Here is a 20,201-nt window from a genome sequence, read left to right as displayed (position 1 = left end):
TCATGGCTGCAGCCAGAACCAAGCGGCGCAGGCTGCAGGTGATGGATGGAGCTGATGGTTTCTGGCTCAGGAATGCGCGCCCTCAGGCGTCACATAGTCATAAATTCATTAGTGAATCCAAACTGATGTGGAAGAAAAGAAAACATTGCAAAGATAAAGCAGCTGACCTGCTGAGCCACAGCTGCCATGACCTCCAGCCAGGATGGTGAGGTGTCGGGGGGGGGGGGGTCAGGCGGCTAAGGGCCAACATTTGTTTAAGCTGATAGAAGGAGGCTGCAGGATTGAAGGTGTGTTTGCTGTTGGTGCATCGGGGGAGGAGCTACAGATGCAAACGGATGATGGTGCAGATCTGCAGCCGGAGCTGCAGCATCATTAACATTCCACATTCCAGCTGGGAGATCTTCTTGGCTGCTTTAGGAAGCCTGACAAGACAGCAGTCCCCCCCCCCCGTCCTCCCCAGCAAAGAATGCCATTTATTTAAGAAGCACCATCTTGACTGTTTTAGATGTTTTTCTTTCTGCCTGTCAATCACTTGCCGTGTTGCTGACATGTTTTCTGAGGAAAAGGAGCTGCCCACCCCCCCTCATCAGACCTCCAGCAGGTAGAGAGCTTTTTAAACACCGTCCCTCCCTGCTGAGCTATTTGCCTCGCAGGGAAATATATGGTGCCGCTCTGCACTGAGAGCTAATTAGAGGCATTTAGTGAGGATCAGCAGGCAGGCCTCGTGCTGTTCCAGAAGGTTCCTGAAGGGCTGGAGACTCTGAAACTACAGCGCCGTGATGCAGAGCCAGGCGGTTAGTTTGCATGTGCCGTATCTGTATGCACATGCAAAATAACCGCAACAGGTGGACGCATGAGAGCCAGCAGGACTGGGGGGCCGCTGGTTAAACCAGGGACCCCTTAGAGCTGAGAAACACAACAGCAGACTAGTCTGCAGAACCAATAAATTCTTAGAGGTTTAGATTTAGATATTTGTTTGACAGGAACATTAATAAGCATTCCTGCAAATGCACCAGAATCAGCTAAAAGGCTGTTTTCATCTGTGTCCCTGGACAGATGTTAAAGGTTTCTACCTGAAAACACCAACAGTAAGAATTTACAATGAAAAATACAAATATAAAAATAAATTAAAACAGCTATAACTCTTTTTTGACAGATTTTTTACTGATGAAAAGTAAAGTTTTCCCAAGTAGTTTAATCTGATTATGATAGTTCTAATACTCGTCTGCCTGGCTGTGTGTTTCCTGGACGGGGCCGCCTGTGGAGCTGGTTGACAGCTGCCTTTTGTATCTATGCTTCTTTTTCTATGTCTGCTTCTGTCTCCTTGAACCCCAGTCGGCCTCAGCAGATGGCCGCTCACACTGAGCCTGGTTCTGCTGGAGGTTTCTTCCTGTTCAAAGGGAGTTTTTCCTCTCCACTGTCGCTACAAGCATGCTTAGTGTGAGGGATTGCTGAAGAGTCAATGAGTCGATGCAATCAGCTGGTTTTCCTTAGATAGAAAACTTTGAATCAATCTGACTGGTTGATCTGGATCTATAAAGTGACCTGAGATGACATGATGTGAATTGAGCTATAGAAATAAACTGAATAGAACTGAAATGGTTTGTAAACTTCCATCTCATCAAGGACGATTGCCTGTGGAAAACGTTAAAGGACATATTGAACACATTTCATCAAACACACAACTGATGCTCAGATGTCAGATCGACCTTCATGTGGCTCCAGCCTCCGATGTTTTCCCTCGGCTGAAATGTCTCGTGCTACATCTGCTTTTCTTCTGCTTCGTGTGAGGTGTTTTTCTTTGATATATATCTCAAACTGTATCCCTCTCTCCTTCCCCAATCTGGCTCCTATCTTTCCACAGAGATGGAATAGGGAACCGTGTCACCGTGGGGCCCCTGGCAGCCATAATTACACCTAAATCTCGTTGACAATAAAGAAATTGATTTACTGATTGATTGAATGCGAGCAAACTTTGTAGCAAAGCGTCGACGACTAATTGTTTAATATTCAGAGAAAATAGCCATCTTAGCAGTTTCGGCCGGTAGAGTTTTCTCCAGGGGGCGCTATAACTTCAAAATAGACACAGCAAAAACCAAACGTATACTAGGGTATCACATCAGTATATTTATATGAATGCTAACAACCAAAATCAGCCGTCTAAACTGTTCTGCAAAGTGCTTTAAATCAGTCCTAGCTGGTTCATCCATGCTGGCTCAGATCGTGATGTTTGAAAAAGGAGGCAGGGAAAGCAGGATACAGCGTTATGCTACGTTCAGACGACACGCAGCTAAAACAAGCGTGCTGCTTCATTCTTTATAATTCTACAAGTTTAGTTCTGACGCGCGGCTGAAGCATCTTTGCTGCTATAGCTGCGCTGTGGGCGGAGCTACCCCATCATTTCCTTGCCTGTAACAATGGCGGATGAAATCAAGAGAGATGCTTGGCCTATTTTAATGAATAAAGCTAGAGAACGCAGTCGTTGGGCGCGTCGTCGGGCGCGTCGTATCTGGATTCACCACATAATTCCGAGGCGTTCAGGTTGTGGGGAGTTTCACCATCTACTGAAGGAGCTCCAAGCTGAGGAGAGCCGCTTCCAGCGCTTCCATCGGAAACCAGCAGAAGTTTATTTTTTCCAACTCAAGCAGCTGCTGCGTCTGAAGCTTGTGACGCACCTCAGAAGCTCATGATGAGTTGCTCCTGCTGCTCTAGACGCGCTGCAGGACCTTCTGCGTGGAAACTAGCCGCATCTGCTACCCTTTGCCGCTTGCGGTCTGAATGTAGCATTAGCCTCGCTGCATTCATTTAGCCCGCCTTGTTGCTGTGATGTCAGCGCTGTGAAGGGAGGTGGTGAGCAAATAAAGCTGCTTTCAGCTCTAGATGCAGGAGAGCTGCTCCCGCTTTTTAGTTCTGACAGCTTTTCTTCTTTTTTACTGTTTTGTTCTTCAATCGTATAGCTAGCGGTATCCTACCAGCATTTCTGAGTCACATATTTCTATTTCCAGCTTGGTAGCTTCTATTTATCCATCCAGCATTGTCCCCTGGAGTTTATCTGAAGAAAACTTGGACTAGACTAGAAAATCTAAACTTTGCCACTAAAGGCTGAGGGGTAAAAGATATGGAAAGATCTGATGTAGAACGTAGTCAGATAAGAACGACCGTTGATATGATTCTCTGGACACGGTTTATGCAGCAAAAAGAGACTAAAAACAAATAAAAATAACGATAAGCTGAAGGATTACAAAAATGATTAGTATTAAAGGAAAAGAGGATAAAAAATAAAGGTTTATCTTTTGTTTAAACACTTTAAAAAGCAGAATCTTAATGCTGTGGAGCAGCCAGTGGCAGAAGGTCAAAGGTCATTCCTGAAAGCTCACAGACCTGCAGCTCATCAACAATCTGTCAAAAAAAGGAAGGAAACCTGCAGAAGCTGCTGAGAAACGACTGATCTCTGCAAAACCCAACAAAAGGTTTGTATTTCATTCTGAGACGCTAACGAGTTATTTCCATTAAAAACTGATTTAATTAAGTCAGGAAAGCAGCAACTTTCATTTCCTACAAAAATAAGTAAACCAGTTAAACCAAAACTGGAGGCTCCGGATCCGGACCCCGGTCCACTAATTCATGACCTCTGCTTTATCCAGCATTCAAACAAAACCTCGTTTTTGTTTCTAAAACATGTAAATAGAAACAGAGGAACGGCTCCACTCCTTTGGAATCGGGATGCAGATGGAAACTCAAACTTGTTGCATGTTTCATCCCAACAACCTTCCAACTGCAGGGAAAAGATTTAAACCAAACAGGAAGAAAAAAAAAACACAAAAGACACAAAAAACGTTTAGTTGTAAAATATTTAAGAAAACATTTATATTACATAAACTGTACAGAGACATTTATTTTACTTAATGATTCAAAATGAACTAAAAATAACTTTTTCATTAAATAGAAAAAACAAAACAAAAATAAAATTAAGATGAACAATCAAATCATATCGATTGTACAAAAAAAGGATGAAGAAAGAGCTGAGAAATGAGAATACGGCGATCGGCCTTTTTCTTCCCATTGCCGCGGGGCCTCGCCACCGCCGCTCAGTCCGGGCCTCTTTGGTTTCATTACGTCTCCACAATAAAACTTTTTTTTTTCAAATTATCTTTACAAAAATAACTTTTCAATGGCAGTTTCTGTGTCATTAAATTCACAACCTTTCAGTGCAAACATCACAACAATCGTTCGCTTTGGACCGAAGCGAAGGATCACATTTCAAGTATTATTAAACAGCTGAGGAATGAAGATGAGACTCAGGAAAGGAAGAAAAAGTTCAGTCTAAAGTCTATTATGGGTTTTATAGGGTTCTTCTACACATTGCATAGCTCATGTGGCACTTGTTTAGCGATCTGACCCTAGGAAGGCATTCGTATACAAGTGCTATTCAGGGTGTGCATTTCAGTACCTGCAAGTGCTGCACCGCCCTGTGGCGTCTCCGAGTCCACAGGTTCAGGCAAAGTGCACCTCTGAGACCTTAGTGATTGGCAGAGCAGCGGCTCGGTAACAAACTCCGACCGGCCTCCGCCGCTGCAGACGCTGCTGGTCAAACTCCACCGGGAGGGACAGTCGGACCGCGTCGGTCGACCGTGGGGAAGTGCTGGTGTTCTTGTTTCTATCAGACAGTGCTTTATGAAAACTTTCTAAGTACTTCAGAGGGGTTGGAAGAAGATTTGATACCAGCACTTTGACTGGTCCATCCTGTCTTTGTCTTTAAGCGCTTTAAAAAGAGAACAACTTCATTCAGAGGAGATGATGGGCCATTATTTTTTTAGCTAGAAATGGCAAACTAGAGCAAGGTATAATTTGGTAGACATCCCTCCCGTCTTTTCCTGTGGATGATGACACGTCCCCTGGTGCTGCGCTTCCTGAATTAGACCAGCGCGGCGCGTTTGCTCAGATAAATGGATGCATGTTTTGCACAGAAGAGTCTTGTTCTTAGGGTGGTTTCTGACGGGTACGGTCAGGCGCAGCCGCATTCTTCCACGATCATGTTGGGAACGTCCCGCTTCACGATGTTGTACTCATCGTCGAAGTAGAGCATGGACATTGTGCTGAGCTTGGTCGGGATGCAGCAGGAGTTCACTGAGCCAGGACTCATCCCCCGCATGCGGTACTGGTTGACCACCGCTGTGTGGAATGACGAAGCCGAGCCTGGGACGCCGGCCATGTAGGCCGGGCAGCTTCCCTCGCAGTAGTTGCCGTAGTAACCGGCCGGAGCGATGATCCAGTCGTTCCAGCCAATGAGGCGGAAGTCTATGTAGAACTGCTGCCGACAGCACAACCCACCACTGGTGCCGTCGCATTCCAGGCCCCGCTTGCGGATGCGGTGCTTTCCGTCCGTTTGCCTCACGCGCACAACAAGGAAGGGCCGGTGGGACGGGTCGCCTGGGTCCACCAGCACCGGAGCCACTCCGGCAGTGTTGCAGTCCTCGCACTGCACCTCCAGGTCCTGCCTTCGGCTGCCTTTGCCAAACACGGCCCGCACTGCCTCGGACAGCGGGAAGGTGTGCCAGCCACTGCGTTTCAGGTCAACACGTTTCTCCACCAGGATCCAGTGCCCCCCTGAACCCCCGGCTGTGGCTCCTTCCGCCCCAGCCTCCTGGTAGTGAATTCTGATAGTGACCTTTCTCCGGAGTCCCCTCTCGGGTCCGGAGGGCAGCAGACGGAGGTACAGCCAGAGGTTCGCCTGGTACACAAAGAGGTTCTGGTGACCTTCGTTGGAGATCAGGAAGTACAGACCACTTTTTGGGTTTGTCTTTTCATCTGTTGGACAAAGCAAAAACAGAGGAAATCTGATCAATCCCCAGATAGTTAACCAAAACATGAACATCTGACAGGGAATGAACTTTACAAAGTGCTGGAATGTCTTCTCCTTAGACCTGACTGAGGAGGAAGTTTCTCCAAACTATGAACCGGGATGGTTTGACAGGAAAACCAAACAAAACCAACTGGAGACATCATCTTTATGTGGCCCTGGGTGATGCACTTAATCCCAAACTTTGGTTGGTAGGACTAGAAAAGCTCAACATTGAGTCCGTTGACCCATCTGCCTGGTTATAGCATTTAAACACGAATCTCTGACATGTGAGAACGTTTGAACGCAGCATTTACCAAAAAACTAATCTTTTAAGGAGATTTCACTGAGAACCTGGTCATGGTTAGCCTCGTGAGACCATCCTGATCTCGCGAGCTTTCAAGGTTTCACTCGCTAATCAGTCTGGAGACTCTCCGTTAAAGAAAATTTGGAGCCGTTCACCAAACGAACGTCCAATCAGCGTTGGCTTTGAGGCGGGTTGAGGTGTGATGCAACGAGAAGCGCGACAGTTCAGTCTAAAGAACATGGCGGCTTCAGCCGATGAAACTAGCGTTAGCGTGGCTATCGAGCAAGTTTTATCGGAATTACAGAGTATTTCTTCACTGAAAGAACACATAGGCCAATCAGCTAACCAGTATTTTCACCCCTTCCCAAAATTACTTCAACGGAAGGTTTCCAGATGGATATGTGGAGCTAATCCATCTGGCGGAGTCAGGTTAGGTCATGGTCAAGTCTCAAGTCTAATTCTGTCTGCTTCTCATATCAGTCCTTCCCTCAATCAGAGCGACACCTCTGGACCATTGGTAGTCAAACTGACCAATCATTCATCATCCCTGTTCTCCACGCTCTGCTTTGGCTCCTGGTGCATTTTAGAATAGATTTTAAGATTTTATTGTTTGTTTTTAAAGCTTTAAATGGTCTTACCCCAGAGTATTCGTCCAAATTTTAACTTTGCGGGAGAACAACCGGTCAGTGCGGTCTTCAAGTCAGCTGGTTTTAAAAGCCAAAGGTGAAGGTATAAACACTGGAGTGATTTGGTTTTTGCAGTTTCTGCCACGAGACTCTGGAACACGTTACCCCAAACAAGTCCCAGTGCTGTATCTGGTGTTTGTCACAACGCGCTATTATCCAAGTCATCTTGAAAACATTCTTCTTCCAAATGCTGGCTACATATTACGGGTTTTCTCTCTGTTTTTATTTTTTTACTGATTAACGCTAAATTCATTAAATCACTGCGGAACTATTAGTTTTAGGTATAAATAATGATCCATTGATTATTCTTTGCTGACCGGTCTATTCCTTTAATATTTAGCAGCGGTTTGACAGTTTTATTTGTTTGTTTTCTTTGTAACCTTCTTAATTTTAGTGTTTTCTATGTTCACACTTTCTATTTTGTGATTCTACTCATTTTGTTAATCGCTTTGGATTCCTGCTGGTTGTTTTAAAGGGCTATAAATACGTTCTAATTGATTCATTGATTGAATCAAAAAGCTTTACAGCCACATTCAGCCACCGTGGGGTTGGCATGTGTTCTAAGGAAGCCCGGATTGTTAATGCCAACCGTGAATCAGGAGCATTTAGACGTGTCTAAGAATCAGATTGGAATATCATTTGGTCAAGGGAACGATTTTCTGTATTCATCTCACTTCATCCCTAAACAGCAGGAAAACAGCTTTTTATTTTCATGATTACAGTTGATGATTTACAGAAATGTTTGGTGCCAACACTTTAGTTAACTTTGTCTTTTAAATAAGGTATTTAGCTGCACTGGTTTGGTCTCATTTTGAGACAATCACCGTTAAAAAGAAAATCAACATTGTTGAAAAAGACTTGATTCTGTAACATCCCGGTTTTGAAAACTCACTTGGTACGGCCTCTGTGAATTTGTAATTCGATGAATGTCTCCACTGAAGCCTGATTAGATGCTGCATCCTGCTGTCTTTAATAACTTATAGCCATGAAGTGTTTCTTCTTGTGTTGCACGTTTGCCCTCCCACACCTTGTGTTCACCCTGTGTTTATTTCCCCCCTGAGGGACGAGGAACATCATTTTCATTCCTCTCTATTCTTCTAGAGGCCACAGAGGGAACCTGGCTCGCCCGCTGCCTCTCTGCAGCCTTCAGAGGACAAAAGGTGGAGAGACACCTGGAGAAGTTAAAGTCTGGCCACGATGCTACACTCCCAGCTAGCATGATTACCAGCTAGCCAGTAAGGCGTGCAGAGACACCAACCCTTATGCTACAATCAGTTTGCACGCTGGCGCCTCATAAGCTTCTGAGCATCTGAGGCGCTTCAGAAGCAGCAGCTGCTGGAAACATTGACCTTTAGCTGCTGGACATCAACCAATGAGAGAAGCTGATCTGGGAGCTGGCAGGGAGTCAGACGCAGCACTGCTGATGCAGAGCGCTATGATCACTCCTCTGAAACAGTTTATTAACGCCTAAATTAACTTCAAATGTAGAAACCTGCCGGCAGAATATGTTGGCTTTTATTATCCTGCTGCCTGCAGTTTGTAGCACAGACCTGAAAAACGCTAACATCTACTTCCAGCCGCCACCAACAGGAGGGGAAAACCCTGGAGAGGCGAGCGGGCCTGAGGCAGCTGCTGCTGGGGATTCCCAGTGACAGCGCAGCGCCGGTATGTGGGGGTCTGAGCGGCTCCCACAGAGAAATAATCTTTGAAGGCAGGATGGTAATCTGGATGAACTGACTGCACAGACCATGTTTTCAGGAGGACTTTCTCACTTCAACATAGATTCTAACTACTTTCTACCCGCTGATCACAGCTAATATAGCCGCCATTGTTCCAGGCAGAGAAAGGATAGAGTAGCTCCGCCCACCGCGCATCAGACCCACTTTACCACCGCGCAGCTAGAGCAGCAGAGATGCTTCAGCCGCGCGTCAGAACTAAACTGGTACAAGCAGCAAAAATGAAGCAGAACGCGTGTTTCTGCTGCTCCTGCTGATCTGAACGTAGCATTAGGGCGACTTGGAGGCCAGTCGACCAAAGAGGTTTAACTTTGCAGCCATAAAAAAGCAGAGAGGATTATGCGCTGCGACAAACTTTGAAATGAACTGCAGCTCTTTAGGACCTGGGGTGTTTAGCCAGAGCTGTTCTAACTTTGTTTTTCTATCAGAGCCTGACGACTTTTTGCAGAAATAAAGCTGAACTTCTTCCACCTGCCAGCCTCAGCCCTGCAGGCCTGCAGCTGAAGGCCTCTCAAATCTCACACATTGACCGTGAGGCATCTGCATTTCAATATTTTCACACCTTCACACTCTAATCTGTATTTTTCATGCTCATAAATCCCTATTAAAGAGGATCCAGTCTGTTGCACAGTGATTCAATAAAGGAGTGAGCGTAGAGATGTTCAGGCTGCAGCGCGCTAAATGAACCAACCTTCTTTGAGTTATCAAGGCCAGCGTGACCAAAGTCAAACAGGACGGTTCAACCCCAGACTGAGCCGCATGTTTGCAGCAGGTCTGCATCACTGCATAGATTAACCCATCATCACATCAGAGAACAGTAGAGCCAGGCGGTCGTTAATGTTTCACCAAAACCTTATAAGTTATAGTGAAACATCAATAAAACTCAAATCCACACCAACTGATCAGGAAAAAACTAGGACTGAAACAGCTAATCAGATTGATTGATTATGGAAATAACTCATTTATTAATCAATGAATCATTAACTGGAGTATAGCGACTCTAAAACAGGCCTTTATCAGACAGAGTGACCCATTTAGAGCAGGAATTATAGCAAAATAGCAAAACATTCTGTACATTTTTGCATCTAAGATAATAAAAACCTCTCAGTCTGTCAATGTGCTCCATCCAGAACTCTGCAAGTGGAAAAGTTAGAGTTTGTAAAAAAAATCTTTTTTAAGGAACCTTTGGCTATAAAATTATCAGTGAAAAAAAACTGAAAAAACACTTTTTTTTATTGCAAAACAAATAATTTCTGTACAGAGTCTGAGTTCTAAGATAAAAACATAAAAGGCATGTTTGAAAAACTAAACACTCTGTTTTCCTGTTTATGACTGTATTTACAAGCTCAAGAATAAATAACTCAACTTTGTGTGTTTAGGGCTTTTCCTTGTTCTACGTTCCATCACTGAAATCGATTCAATTCTATTCAGTTTATTTCTATAGCTCCAATTCACATCATGTCATCTCTGCCTCCTTGAACCCCAGTGGGCCTCAGCAGATGGCCGCTCACACTGAGCCTGGTTCTGCTGGAGGTTTCTTCCTGTTCAAAGGGAGTTTTTCCTCTCCACTGTCGCTACAAGCATGCTTAGTGTGAGGGATTGCTGAAGAGTCAATGAGTCGATGCAATCAGCTGGTTTTCCTTAGATAGAAAACTTTGAATCAATCTGACTGGATGATCTGGTGAACTGGAAAGTGACCTGAGATGACATGATGTGAATTGGAGCTATAGAAATAAACTGAATAGAATGTGTTAGTACTTGATAATATCAATATTATTACATATTTATATTTAGCGCAGGTAGCGTAGCTCTAGAGGGATGGGGGGGGGGTCCTTGGTTCAGACTTATGGCTTATTACAGGGAAAGTTCTGACTTGTTGATTCAGAGCGTTTTGTTTTTCATTCTCTGACCAGCGCTTTGTTCTCTCTGTCGACTCTCCATCACTGCATCAGGTGACCCCCAGAGCGGCTCCTGATTGGTCCGCTCTGACGGGCCGGTTCTGGGATCAAGCCCAGTTGGCTTTGAGTCCCGCGCTGAAACTGACAGGACCTAAAAGGAGAGGGAGGAGATCCGAGGGGAGCAGAGAGGAGGACGAGGGGTTCGCCGGGTTCATTGCATCCAGCGGGGGGGGGGGTGAGGAGGCTCCTGGAGACGGCCTCGGTGCGGCAGGGCATCCGAGCCGCTGGCTTCTCCAGCAGAAAGCACCAGCAGGCCAAACATGGGAGGCGTTAGCGTCACGCCGGCTGCTTCCCGCCGCCGCCGCCGTCCTCCTGGTCGCCATCAGGAAGCTGAAAGCTTTCCATAACAGGAGTTTGCTGCAATGCTCCCTTCAAAGCCGTCAGACGGCGTGTTTGCCCCCTCATTAGCGTGTGTCAGTGTCAACAGGTGGCCACCAAAGACGAGCTCCCCCATCCCGTACTCCACATTCAGTCAGACCTGTTCAGACCGGCTCTCCGCTCGTCAGCTGGAACCCGCGGCGCTTTAAACGCACATCTGCCTCCATCGCTGCACGTTTAGCCACGCCCAGGCGGGCGGGCGGCCTGGACGGCGGCCTGTGGGGAGCGTGTCACCGAGCCGCGCCAAAACACGCCCAACATGAAGGAATCAGCAGCTCCTGCCTGGAAACACTGGAAACACGCCTCAGGGCTACAAGTCAGTAACCCGGCCTCTTTCAGCGCAGCGCCTCGTTACGTGCCTCGACAGCTCCGAGCCCAGAGCGAGCGCGCACAAGCTGAGAGCGAGCGCGCACGAGCCCAGAGCGAGCGCGCACGAGCTGAGAGCGAGCGCGCACGAGCCCAGAGTGAGCGCGCACGAGCTGAGAGCGAGCGCGCACAAGCTGAGAGCGAGCGCGCACAAGCTGAGAGCAAGCGCGCACGAGCCCAGAGCGAGCGCGCACGAGCCCAGAGTGAGCGCGCACGAGTTGAGAGCGAGCACGCACGTGACCCAGCCATACATATGGGGGGGGGGAATCTAAACAACTTTTACTTTCAACGCTTCTACAGCCTGAAGCTCAATAACTTGTATCTCCGACTCCTGCCTGGTTTTTAATGAACTTTGATTGACAGGCGCAGAAATACGGTTTAACATAAAGTTGCTGAACTTCTGTAACTTTCAGATTTTTAGTTTATTTTCAGGCTTAATGGTTTTATTCATTCCTTTCATCAGAGGTCATGTCAGGTCGTTGTTCTGATGCCTGCATGCCTCAGCAGACCCCGACTGGAGAGCAGGGCACCTGGGGGGGGCTGCTTCATGCCTCCACCTGCAGCAGCTGGTTGGAGGGGAGGCCGTGGGGGTGGGGGGAGGCAGGGGGGGTGGGGGGGGGGTCCTCAGGGCTGCAACTGATGATTATTTAGCAAATCAAATAGTCATCAGATCACCAAAGACTCCTGAAAGTCTAATTATGTAAAGTTCCTCTTCTGGAATAAAAGCGGCTGGAACTAAATCATTTTACATTTCAGGAGTTCAGGATTTAACAGATTGAAAGATTAAAAGTTTTTTTTTTTATTGCAATCTTGGTCTAAGTGTGTGGCTCTGTCAGCTGAAGGCAGGTTTTAGATCAGGGGTGGATAAGTCTAGTTCCTGAGGGCCGCCGTCCTGCAACGCCTTCGCTTCACCACACCTGAATAAAGTATCAGATGATGGAGAAAACTCTGGAGGAACCGACTGCTTATTGGATATCAGCATACCCAGTATACTGAGTATCATAGATATCATAAATTAATTAAATTATTATTTTTAATTAAGGCCTTAATTGGGGTTAAATTCATTAAATGCTATTATCTAATTACATTAAGTGCTTTATACAAATATCACTCAATGCAGTTCCATTTAAAAACAAACAAACAAGATTATAAAAACTATTTCCTCACATATATTATATCGCTATTTATTTGCGCAGAACTACGTCCGGTTGATCGTAAAGCTGTAAGTTCGGAAAATAAACTTGCAAAAAAAATGCAAATTTCAACAAAAGTGGCTGAATTAGAGGAAATCAGGACATTTCTGCAGCCTGTTGAAGGTAAAGACGAAGGTTTTCATCCTGGTTTTATATTTTTTATATATTTGAGAGACACAGGTAATTATTTATGGGATTCAAATAATTTTTCTATTTAATTAAATTAAAGTTACTCATTCCTGTATAAACCCTGCTGAGGATGGAGCTAAAAGTTGCAGGAAATCGGCCCCCAGGAACTGGAATCCCCCCCCCCCCGTTTTAGAGTTCCTGTACTTCAGTTAACGATCAATCAATTACTGAATTAGTTGCTGATTTTGTTCAATAACTAATCAATGCGGTGAATTGTTTCAGTTGTAGTTCAGAATAGTTTCCCCCTGAAAGGCCAGCCGCTAACAGCCCCCCCCCTTATTCGATCAGATAAACGTTAATATGAACTCTAAGCGTTCTATAAACAAACTTATCGAGTTTAGAATCAGATAAAGTTTCCCTGCGGCTGATAAATGACAAAGTTAAAGGAGGGAAACAATGTGAAGCTGAATAAAGGAGGCTGAGGAGCAACCAGCTGCTCTCCTGCTGATCATTAGTGACATTCCATTAAAGCTGCTTCCTCCATGATGACGGTTGATCTGAACTTTTCACTGAATTAAACCGAGAGGCGCTGAGCTGAACATCTCTCTCTCTCTGGTTCGGTTCCTCGCTTCGCTCCTGAAGTACGGGACATGGAAACCCTCGGCAAAGACCGGCGGGTGAGGAGGGGGGTCAGCATCACCTTCCCTCGGGTCGCTCCGGCGCCTTTTGTCAAAGCCCCGCCCACCGCAGGGCTGCAATGATGTCACCAACAGGTTCATCAGACCCATCCAATCAAACACCTATCCGCATGTTGGCGTTAATCGGCTCCACTGGCCTGAAAGGATTTTGGAGAATCTGAGGGTCAAAGGTTAAAGAAGAGGTGATGAAGACGCACAGGAGGCCATGAAAGCAGAGACCTTCCTGACCCACAGGAACATCCCTGCTGAGCTCAGACTGATCCGGTCTGGACGTCACTTCATGAAGAATCTGGAGATTCAACCAGAAGCGATAAAAATAGGATGAAATTCGTCATTAAGGTGATTAAATTTAGGACTGAATGAGCTGCTTGTTCTTAACTCCTATATATAAAATATTTCATCTGCCGGGATACAGGTTATGGAAACAAGTTACCAACTTCCTGATTTAAAACGGTACAAATATAATAAACGTATTTAACGGTAGGAACATTAATAAAAAGCTATAAAACATTTCAGTGTATTCTCATTATCAGTTCGCATGAAATCGTACAAAAAGTTATGCACAGTATTTCGTACGTTTTTGACGTTTTTTCCGTCGTATTTTGTCGTATTTTTACGTCAAGATATCCGTCCGCATGCGCATCTTACGCAGCATTCAATAACATAAAATTTAACATACAATCAACCCGAACCCGAAGATAAAAACCAGCAAGCAACCTAGTGAGAGACATCAAGAAGTAATTATTGCACTGTCCGTCCCAGTTTTACGTCCGTCGGCCGATCTGCTTTTTTTGTCTGTCTGGCTGCGAATGCGCACTGAAATGTTTTTTCGAGGAAAAGCGTCAAAAACGTACGAAATACTGTGCATAACTTTTCGTACGATTTCATACGAACTGATAATGAGAATATGTTGAACATTCACCGCTGCTGTTTCTCGTCTTTTTATTCTGATTTCAAGATGGTCAGACATTCAGGGACATAAGCGCCACCAACTGGTGAGGAGGGACATCGTTTTATTCCAAAAAGTAAAAAATAAACTTTGTTTCCAAGATTGAAGACGTTTCTCTTCCATCCAGGAAGATTTTTCAATTCCAAATGTCAGAAATAGCGTTTAGTTCCAGGTTTTATCCAGCAGCCCAACAAAGCCTGGTTTTAGTTTAGAAAACATGCAAATAGAAATGGATGAACGGGTCCCCCCCTTTGGAATGGGGGTCGTTTGGCTTCTTTGTTAGCCTGCAATGCCCCATACCTGTCTATGTCTCTGAAAGGGGGGTCGTTAGAGGGAATAGTTGGTCTGGCTGAACAGGTGAGGTCTTCTGTTCTCCTGTAAAGGGGTTGGAGCTGCGATGATAGCGGGAAGGAATCAACTCTATCGCTGCATTGGAGGTTTTTGAAAGCTGGAATCAAAAACATCATTTTGCAACATATTCTCATTATCAGTTTGTATGAAATCGTACGAAAAGTTATGCACACTATTTCGTACGTTTTGGACGTTTTTCCTCAAAAAACCACATCAGTGCGCTGGCAGACAGAAAAAAAAACAGATCCGCGGAAGGACGTAAAAATGGGAAAAACAGTGCAATCACCCCTTATTCATGTCTCTAACTATGTTGCTTGCTGTTTTATATCTTAGGGTTAGGGCTAATTTATATTCTATATTTGTGAATGGTGCATCAGATGTGCATGCGCATACGACGAAAAAAACGTGCAAAACGTCCAAAATTACGGTGCATAACTTTTCGTACCATTTCATATGAATTGATAATGAGAATAGGTTGCATTTTGAAATGAAAAATCTTCCTGGATGGAAGAGAAACGTGGAAGCAAAGTCCAGCGGATTGATTTTAACTTTATTAGAATGACTCTGACCTCGATGACTGAGAATCTTCCCCGGCAGTTTTAATTAGGCGCTGTAGATTTTTCTTTTTCAAAAAACCTTTATGGTTCCACTTCAGTAAAGTTAGAAAGATATTCACAGATTCGGACTTCCGGGATCAATAACTCTCACACGAAACGTTGTTGAAACACAAATGACGCATCTTTCATGTCCTGATAGCACAGACTCTGAACTACAACAGTCAAAAAGCGTTATTTAAACGAGCCGTTCTCTGAGCTGGATGTATTACATTGATCTCTATGCACAGGCAGCGGCCAGGCGAGTGGTTAGGGACCGTCTGCAAATGGTAAAACAACAGAAAAACGTTGCAAATAAAAATCATTAACTCCACTGCCATAAAGTGCAGGGACTCCAAAATCACCACACAGAACAAGGGGCTCTTGGTGATCGCACTACAACAGCTGTTTTTGAAAAAAAATACACTTTTTTTATTATTTAGAATTTTCTTATTGTTATTAACCATTAATATCATCCTATTTTGATCAATAGCTCTGTGATTATATAGTGAACACAGTATAATTATTATACAGTGTTTTTTTTTTTTTTTTTTTTTTTTTCAAAAACAGCAGTTGTAGTATGTTCATCTGGAGTCCCTTGTTCTGTGTGGCGATTTTGGAGTCCCTGCACTTTATGGCAGTGGAGTTAATGATTTTTATTTGCAACGTTTTTCTGTTGTTTTACCATTTGCAGACGGTCCCTAACCACTCGCCTGGCCGCTGCCTGTGCATAGAGATCAATGTAATACATCCAGCTCAGAGAACGGCTCGTTTAAATAACGCTTTTTGACTGTTGTAGTTCAGAGTCTGTGCTATCAGGACATGAAAGATGCGTCATTTGTGTTTCAACAACGTTTCGTGTGAGAGTTATTGATCCCGGAAGTCCGAATCTGTGAATATCTTTCTAACTTTACTGAAGTTATGGTTCCCATCCCACTGTCAGGTCATTCCCACTGTCCGGTCATTCCCACTGTCCGGTCATCCCCACTGTCCGGTCATTCCCACTGTCCGGTCATTCCCACTGTCAGGTCATTCCCACTGTCCGGTCATTCCCACTGTCCGGTCATCCCCACTGTCCGGTCATCCCCACTGTCCGGTCATTCCCACTGTCCGGTCATTCCCACTGTCAGGTCATTCCCACTGTCCGGTCATTCCCACTGTCCGGTCATCCCCACTGTCCGGTCATTCCCACTGTCAGGTCATTCCCACTGTCCGGTCATTCCCACTGTCCGGTCATTCCCACTGTCCGGTCATTCCCACTGTCAGGTCATTCCCACTGTCCGGTCATTCCCACTGTCAGGTCATTCCCACTGTCCGGTCATTCCCACTGTCAGGTCATTCCCACTGTCAGGTCATTCCCACTGTCCGGTCATTCCCACTGTCCGGTCATTCCCACTGTCAGGTCATCCCCACTGTCCGGTCATTCCCACTGTCAGGTCATTCCCACTGTCCGGTCATTCCCACTGTCCGGTCATTCCCACTGTCAGGTCATTCCCACTGTCCGGTCATTCCCACTGTCCGGTCATTCCCACTGTCCGGTCATTCCCACTGTCAGGTCATTCCCACTGTCCGGTCATTCCCACTGTCAGGTCATTCCCACTGTCCGGTCATTCCCACTGTCAGGTCATTCCCACTGTCCGGTCATTCCCACTGTCCGGTCATTCCCACTGTCAGGTCATTCCCACTGTCAGGTCATTCCCACTGTCCGGTCATTCCCACTGTCAGGTCATTCCCACTGTCCGGTCATTCCCACTGTCAGGTCATTCCCACTGTCCGGTCATTCCCACTGTCAGGTCATTCCCACTGTCAGGTAATTCCCACTGTCCGGTCATTCCCACTGTCCGGTCATTCCCACTGTCAGGTAATTCCCACTGTCAGGTCATTCCCACTGTCCGGTCATTCCCACTGTCAGGTAATTCCCACTGTCCGGTCATTCCCACTGTCCGGTCATTCCCACTGTCAGGTCATTCCCACTGTCAGGTCATTCCCACTGTCCGGTCATTCCCACTGTCAGGGGATTCCCACTGTCAGGTCATTCCCACTGTCAGGTCATTCCCACTGTCCGGTCATTCCCACTGTCAGGTAATTCCCACTGTCCGGTCATTCCCACTGTCAGGTCATTCCCACTGTCAGGTCATTCCCACTGTCCGGTCATTCCCACTGTCAGGTCATTCCCACTGTCCGGTCATTCCCACTGGAAATTCAGCCACTTGCAGATCTTTGGGGCTACTGGTAGGACCTGACCGGCTGAGGCCTTAATTACAAGTTTTCTTTGGGTTAAACCAACAGTTGGTGTCAAACACTCAGCGCTACTGTAGGGCACAGATTATTTTAGGAGGTGCACAGAGGGTGGGGGTCTGTGTGTGTGGGGGCGGGGGGTCTGCTCTTTGGACTTTAGAAAAATGAGTTAGATTGGGGATGAATGGCCAATTGAGGAGTTTTGTGTTGGTTTAAAATGTGGTGGAGTGATGGAGCAGATTAAATGGAGCCACATGGAGGTAATTTAAGGACTCCAGTTTGATTTTCATCAGAATAAAACCCGCGGATTTAGCGGCGGTCATCGGGTTTAGAGCAGCGCGCTGATGTGATAAGAGGATAAAAATGATGCCTCTGCACGATCTCATTAGTTTATGGCCGTTTGAAAGAGTTGTTGTGACTGCCTGATCCATTGTGTCCATAACCCAGACGGGATTAAGCTCAGGAATAAAATGTAATCCCTCAGGATTGATGTTGGGTCTTCACCTCACCTGCTGCAGGGCTTTCCTGGAATAAAGGTGAGGGGGTTCACGCAGGGGTCGCCTCAGCCACGCGCATTGAGTTCTTATTACCTGATTCTGCAAAGCTGATGATCTCCGAGGTCTCTGCCTGCGCGTCGCTGCTGAAGGTGGCCTGGCCGTCAAAGTTGGGGATCTCCACCCGGCCGTCCTCTCGCACTTTCCCGGCGTGCAGCCTCCGCAGCGCCGTCACCATGGCAGCCTTTGGGATTGGGTGCGTGATGTTGGGCCTGTCCCGCATCTGCAGCCGGTTCAGGATGTGTCGCTTCACCGCCTCCACGAAGTCGATGTTGACGCGCTCCGACTGATCCGGCGCCCTGAGTCCGCAGGAGGCGCACGACTCCCGGGGAGGACTGGAAGCCTCCTCTGCGCTGCCGCGCGCGTACATGACGCACAGCATCAGTGACAATCCCAAACTATAGAGGCTCATTTTGCCGCAAAGCTTTTCCTCCAATAAGAGTCCAGAGTTGGTTTATTGGAAGACAGAAATTAAAGCTGCATCAACGCATCTGCAGGTTCTGTTGCTCCAGCAGAGACACCTGCAGAAATCCACTAAAACCCAAAACCTGCAGGGAGATCCGCGGGAAGCGCCTCTACCTTCCTCCGCTCATCACGCAGCGCCGATCCGCAAATTTAGCGTCAATCTGTGGATCGGTGAGAGAGGCAGACTGCGGGTCCATCCAGCTCTTTCATCCACGAAGCCGGTCAGGAGGTCCGCGTCTGGAGCCGCTTCCTCTCCCGTGTTTCTTTAGTTGTTGTTTTTTTTTCTGTAGTGTGCGCGTGCCCGGTGCGCGCTGTCCCCGTGCGTTTTTAAACTTCCAGGTCCGGCTGCTCACTGAGACCCCACGGCAGGGGCTTCCACTGCCAAAGTTTTTATACACTGAAACCACGTGGGATTTCCACCCACAGGAGGGCCGATCAGAGCCGCGACGTCTTCAGGGAAGCAGCCGCAGCTCAGAGCGTCTTCCGGCCCCAAACCCTGCACGGTTACGTCATTTACACTTTTCGCTTCATCACCTTTGCTCTTTTTTCACCTTTTCTTTTCTTTTTTTTATTCAAACGGGGTTCATGTAGAAACTCGCTGCTTAGGATGAGAAAGTCTGATTTTCTTACAGCATATTTTACTTTATTTTATTAAATGATTAATAAGTTTCAAACTCTGCAGAAATGTTCAAACTATAAACATTTATTTATAGTAAATTAAACTTGGTCAGAAGTTTGAAGGTTGCGCTTCTGTTTAATAGTAAACAAGCAGCGCCATCTAGTGGCAGCGGGCAGCATCACACCCCTCCCTCCTTCAGGTGGAACCAACGTCTGTAGAAGCTGGAAGCTGATTGGCTGCAGCCTCTGACACGTGGTCTGTAGCTCAGCGCTGGGAAGCTGCTGCAGAGGAAGGAGGAGAAAGAACCCGCGGCGGCGCAGAAATTAAGGGCGCCATCTTGGGGAGGTCGATGCTGATTGTCCGTTGGTAGTAAGGGGCTGAAGTGAAGCCACCGGCCGCCATATTGGTACTCCCTAGTTAGAGCGGTCTCAATGTAATCAATCTGTTTTCTCTACAGCATCGAACAATGATGACGTTCTCCTTTCCAGGGGGAATTAAAACTTTTAAAATAAAGATAAATTAATCACTTTGCCACACACTGGCTGTTTCAAAGCATCAGTAGATTTACTTTAACTTAGAATTAAAACAAATAGGCCAATTACATCACATTGTCATTATGCAGTCATTAAAGTCTATACATCATCTAATATAACATATTATAGAAATCAATCACAATAAAATAATGTGTTAATGCAGCAGAATAATACAGATGAGCCAAAAGTGCTGAATTGATTATTTACATGTAATATACATGTATTTATCATATTGTTATGGTAATTACATAATACATGTCTGGTAATGCATGCTATATATACCCTGCTGAAAAAAACAGCAAAGACCAGCTGTGGTCATTCCAGCAAGACCAGCTTTTGTTGCTGGTTTTGCTGGTGTTGCTGGTGGTGGTCCTGATGATGATGTTTTATTGGACTAAAACACATCATCATCTGATCTGGATGCTGGTGATAGACCAGCATCCATTCTAATCCACACAGTATCAACGTTTTTTGTTTTTTTTGCATTCACATTTTCAAAGAAAAATTGGGTTTAATTTGTTAAAATGTATTTAACAACATTAAATAATGAATATTATATCAGCTTAGTCTTTAGAGTCTAGTTTATGGAGTTATGGAATTGTGTTTTCA

The 20,201-nt window shown here is 45.8% G+C and overlaps 1 protein-coding gene across 1 annotated transcript; it reads right to left on the bottom strand.

Annotated features, from left to right (window-relative positions):
* Positions 1–4,091: 4,091 nt before the first annotated feature.
* inhbb (inhibin subunit beta B) lies at positions 4,092–18,921 on the bottom strand. The gene is made up of 2 exons (XM_038304086.1): positions 18,012–18,921; positions 4,092–5,808 (listed from the first exon to the last, which is right to left on the bottom strand). Exons 1-2 carry the CDS (start codon positions 18,385–18,387, stop codon positions 5,006–5,008), a joined length of 1,179 nt encoding a protein of 392 aa, XP_038160014.1. The 5' UTR covers positions 18,388–18,921; the 3' UTR covers positions 4,092–5,005.
* Between the last annotated feature and the right edge of the window lie 1,280 nt (positions 18,922–20,201).

Source organism: Cyprinodon tularosa, unplaced genomic scaffold (genome assembly GCF_016077235.1).
Source record: "Cyprinodon tularosa strain WSP-4 unplaced genomic scaffold, ASM1607723v1 ctg525, whole genome shotgun sequence".
NCBI lineage: Eukaryota > Metazoa > Chordata > Actinopteri > Cyprinodontiformes > Cyprinodontidae > Cyprinodon > Cyprinodon tularosa.
The sequence above is the reverse complement of the archived record's forward strand: the minus strand, read 5'-3'. Positions and strand labels throughout refer to the sequence as shown.

What these genes read in the sequence shown, in the direction of transcription:
- inhbb (XM_038304086.1), bottom strand. Translation starts at nt 18,387, where the DNA reads ATGAGCCTCTATAGTTTGGGATTGTCACTGATGCTGTGCGTCATGTAC. An exon ending in CATCAGCTTTGCAGAATCAG is followed by an intron (nt 5,809 to 18,011) that starts GTAATAAGAACT and finishes TTTGTCCAACAG; the next exon opens with ATGAAAAGACAAACCCAAAA.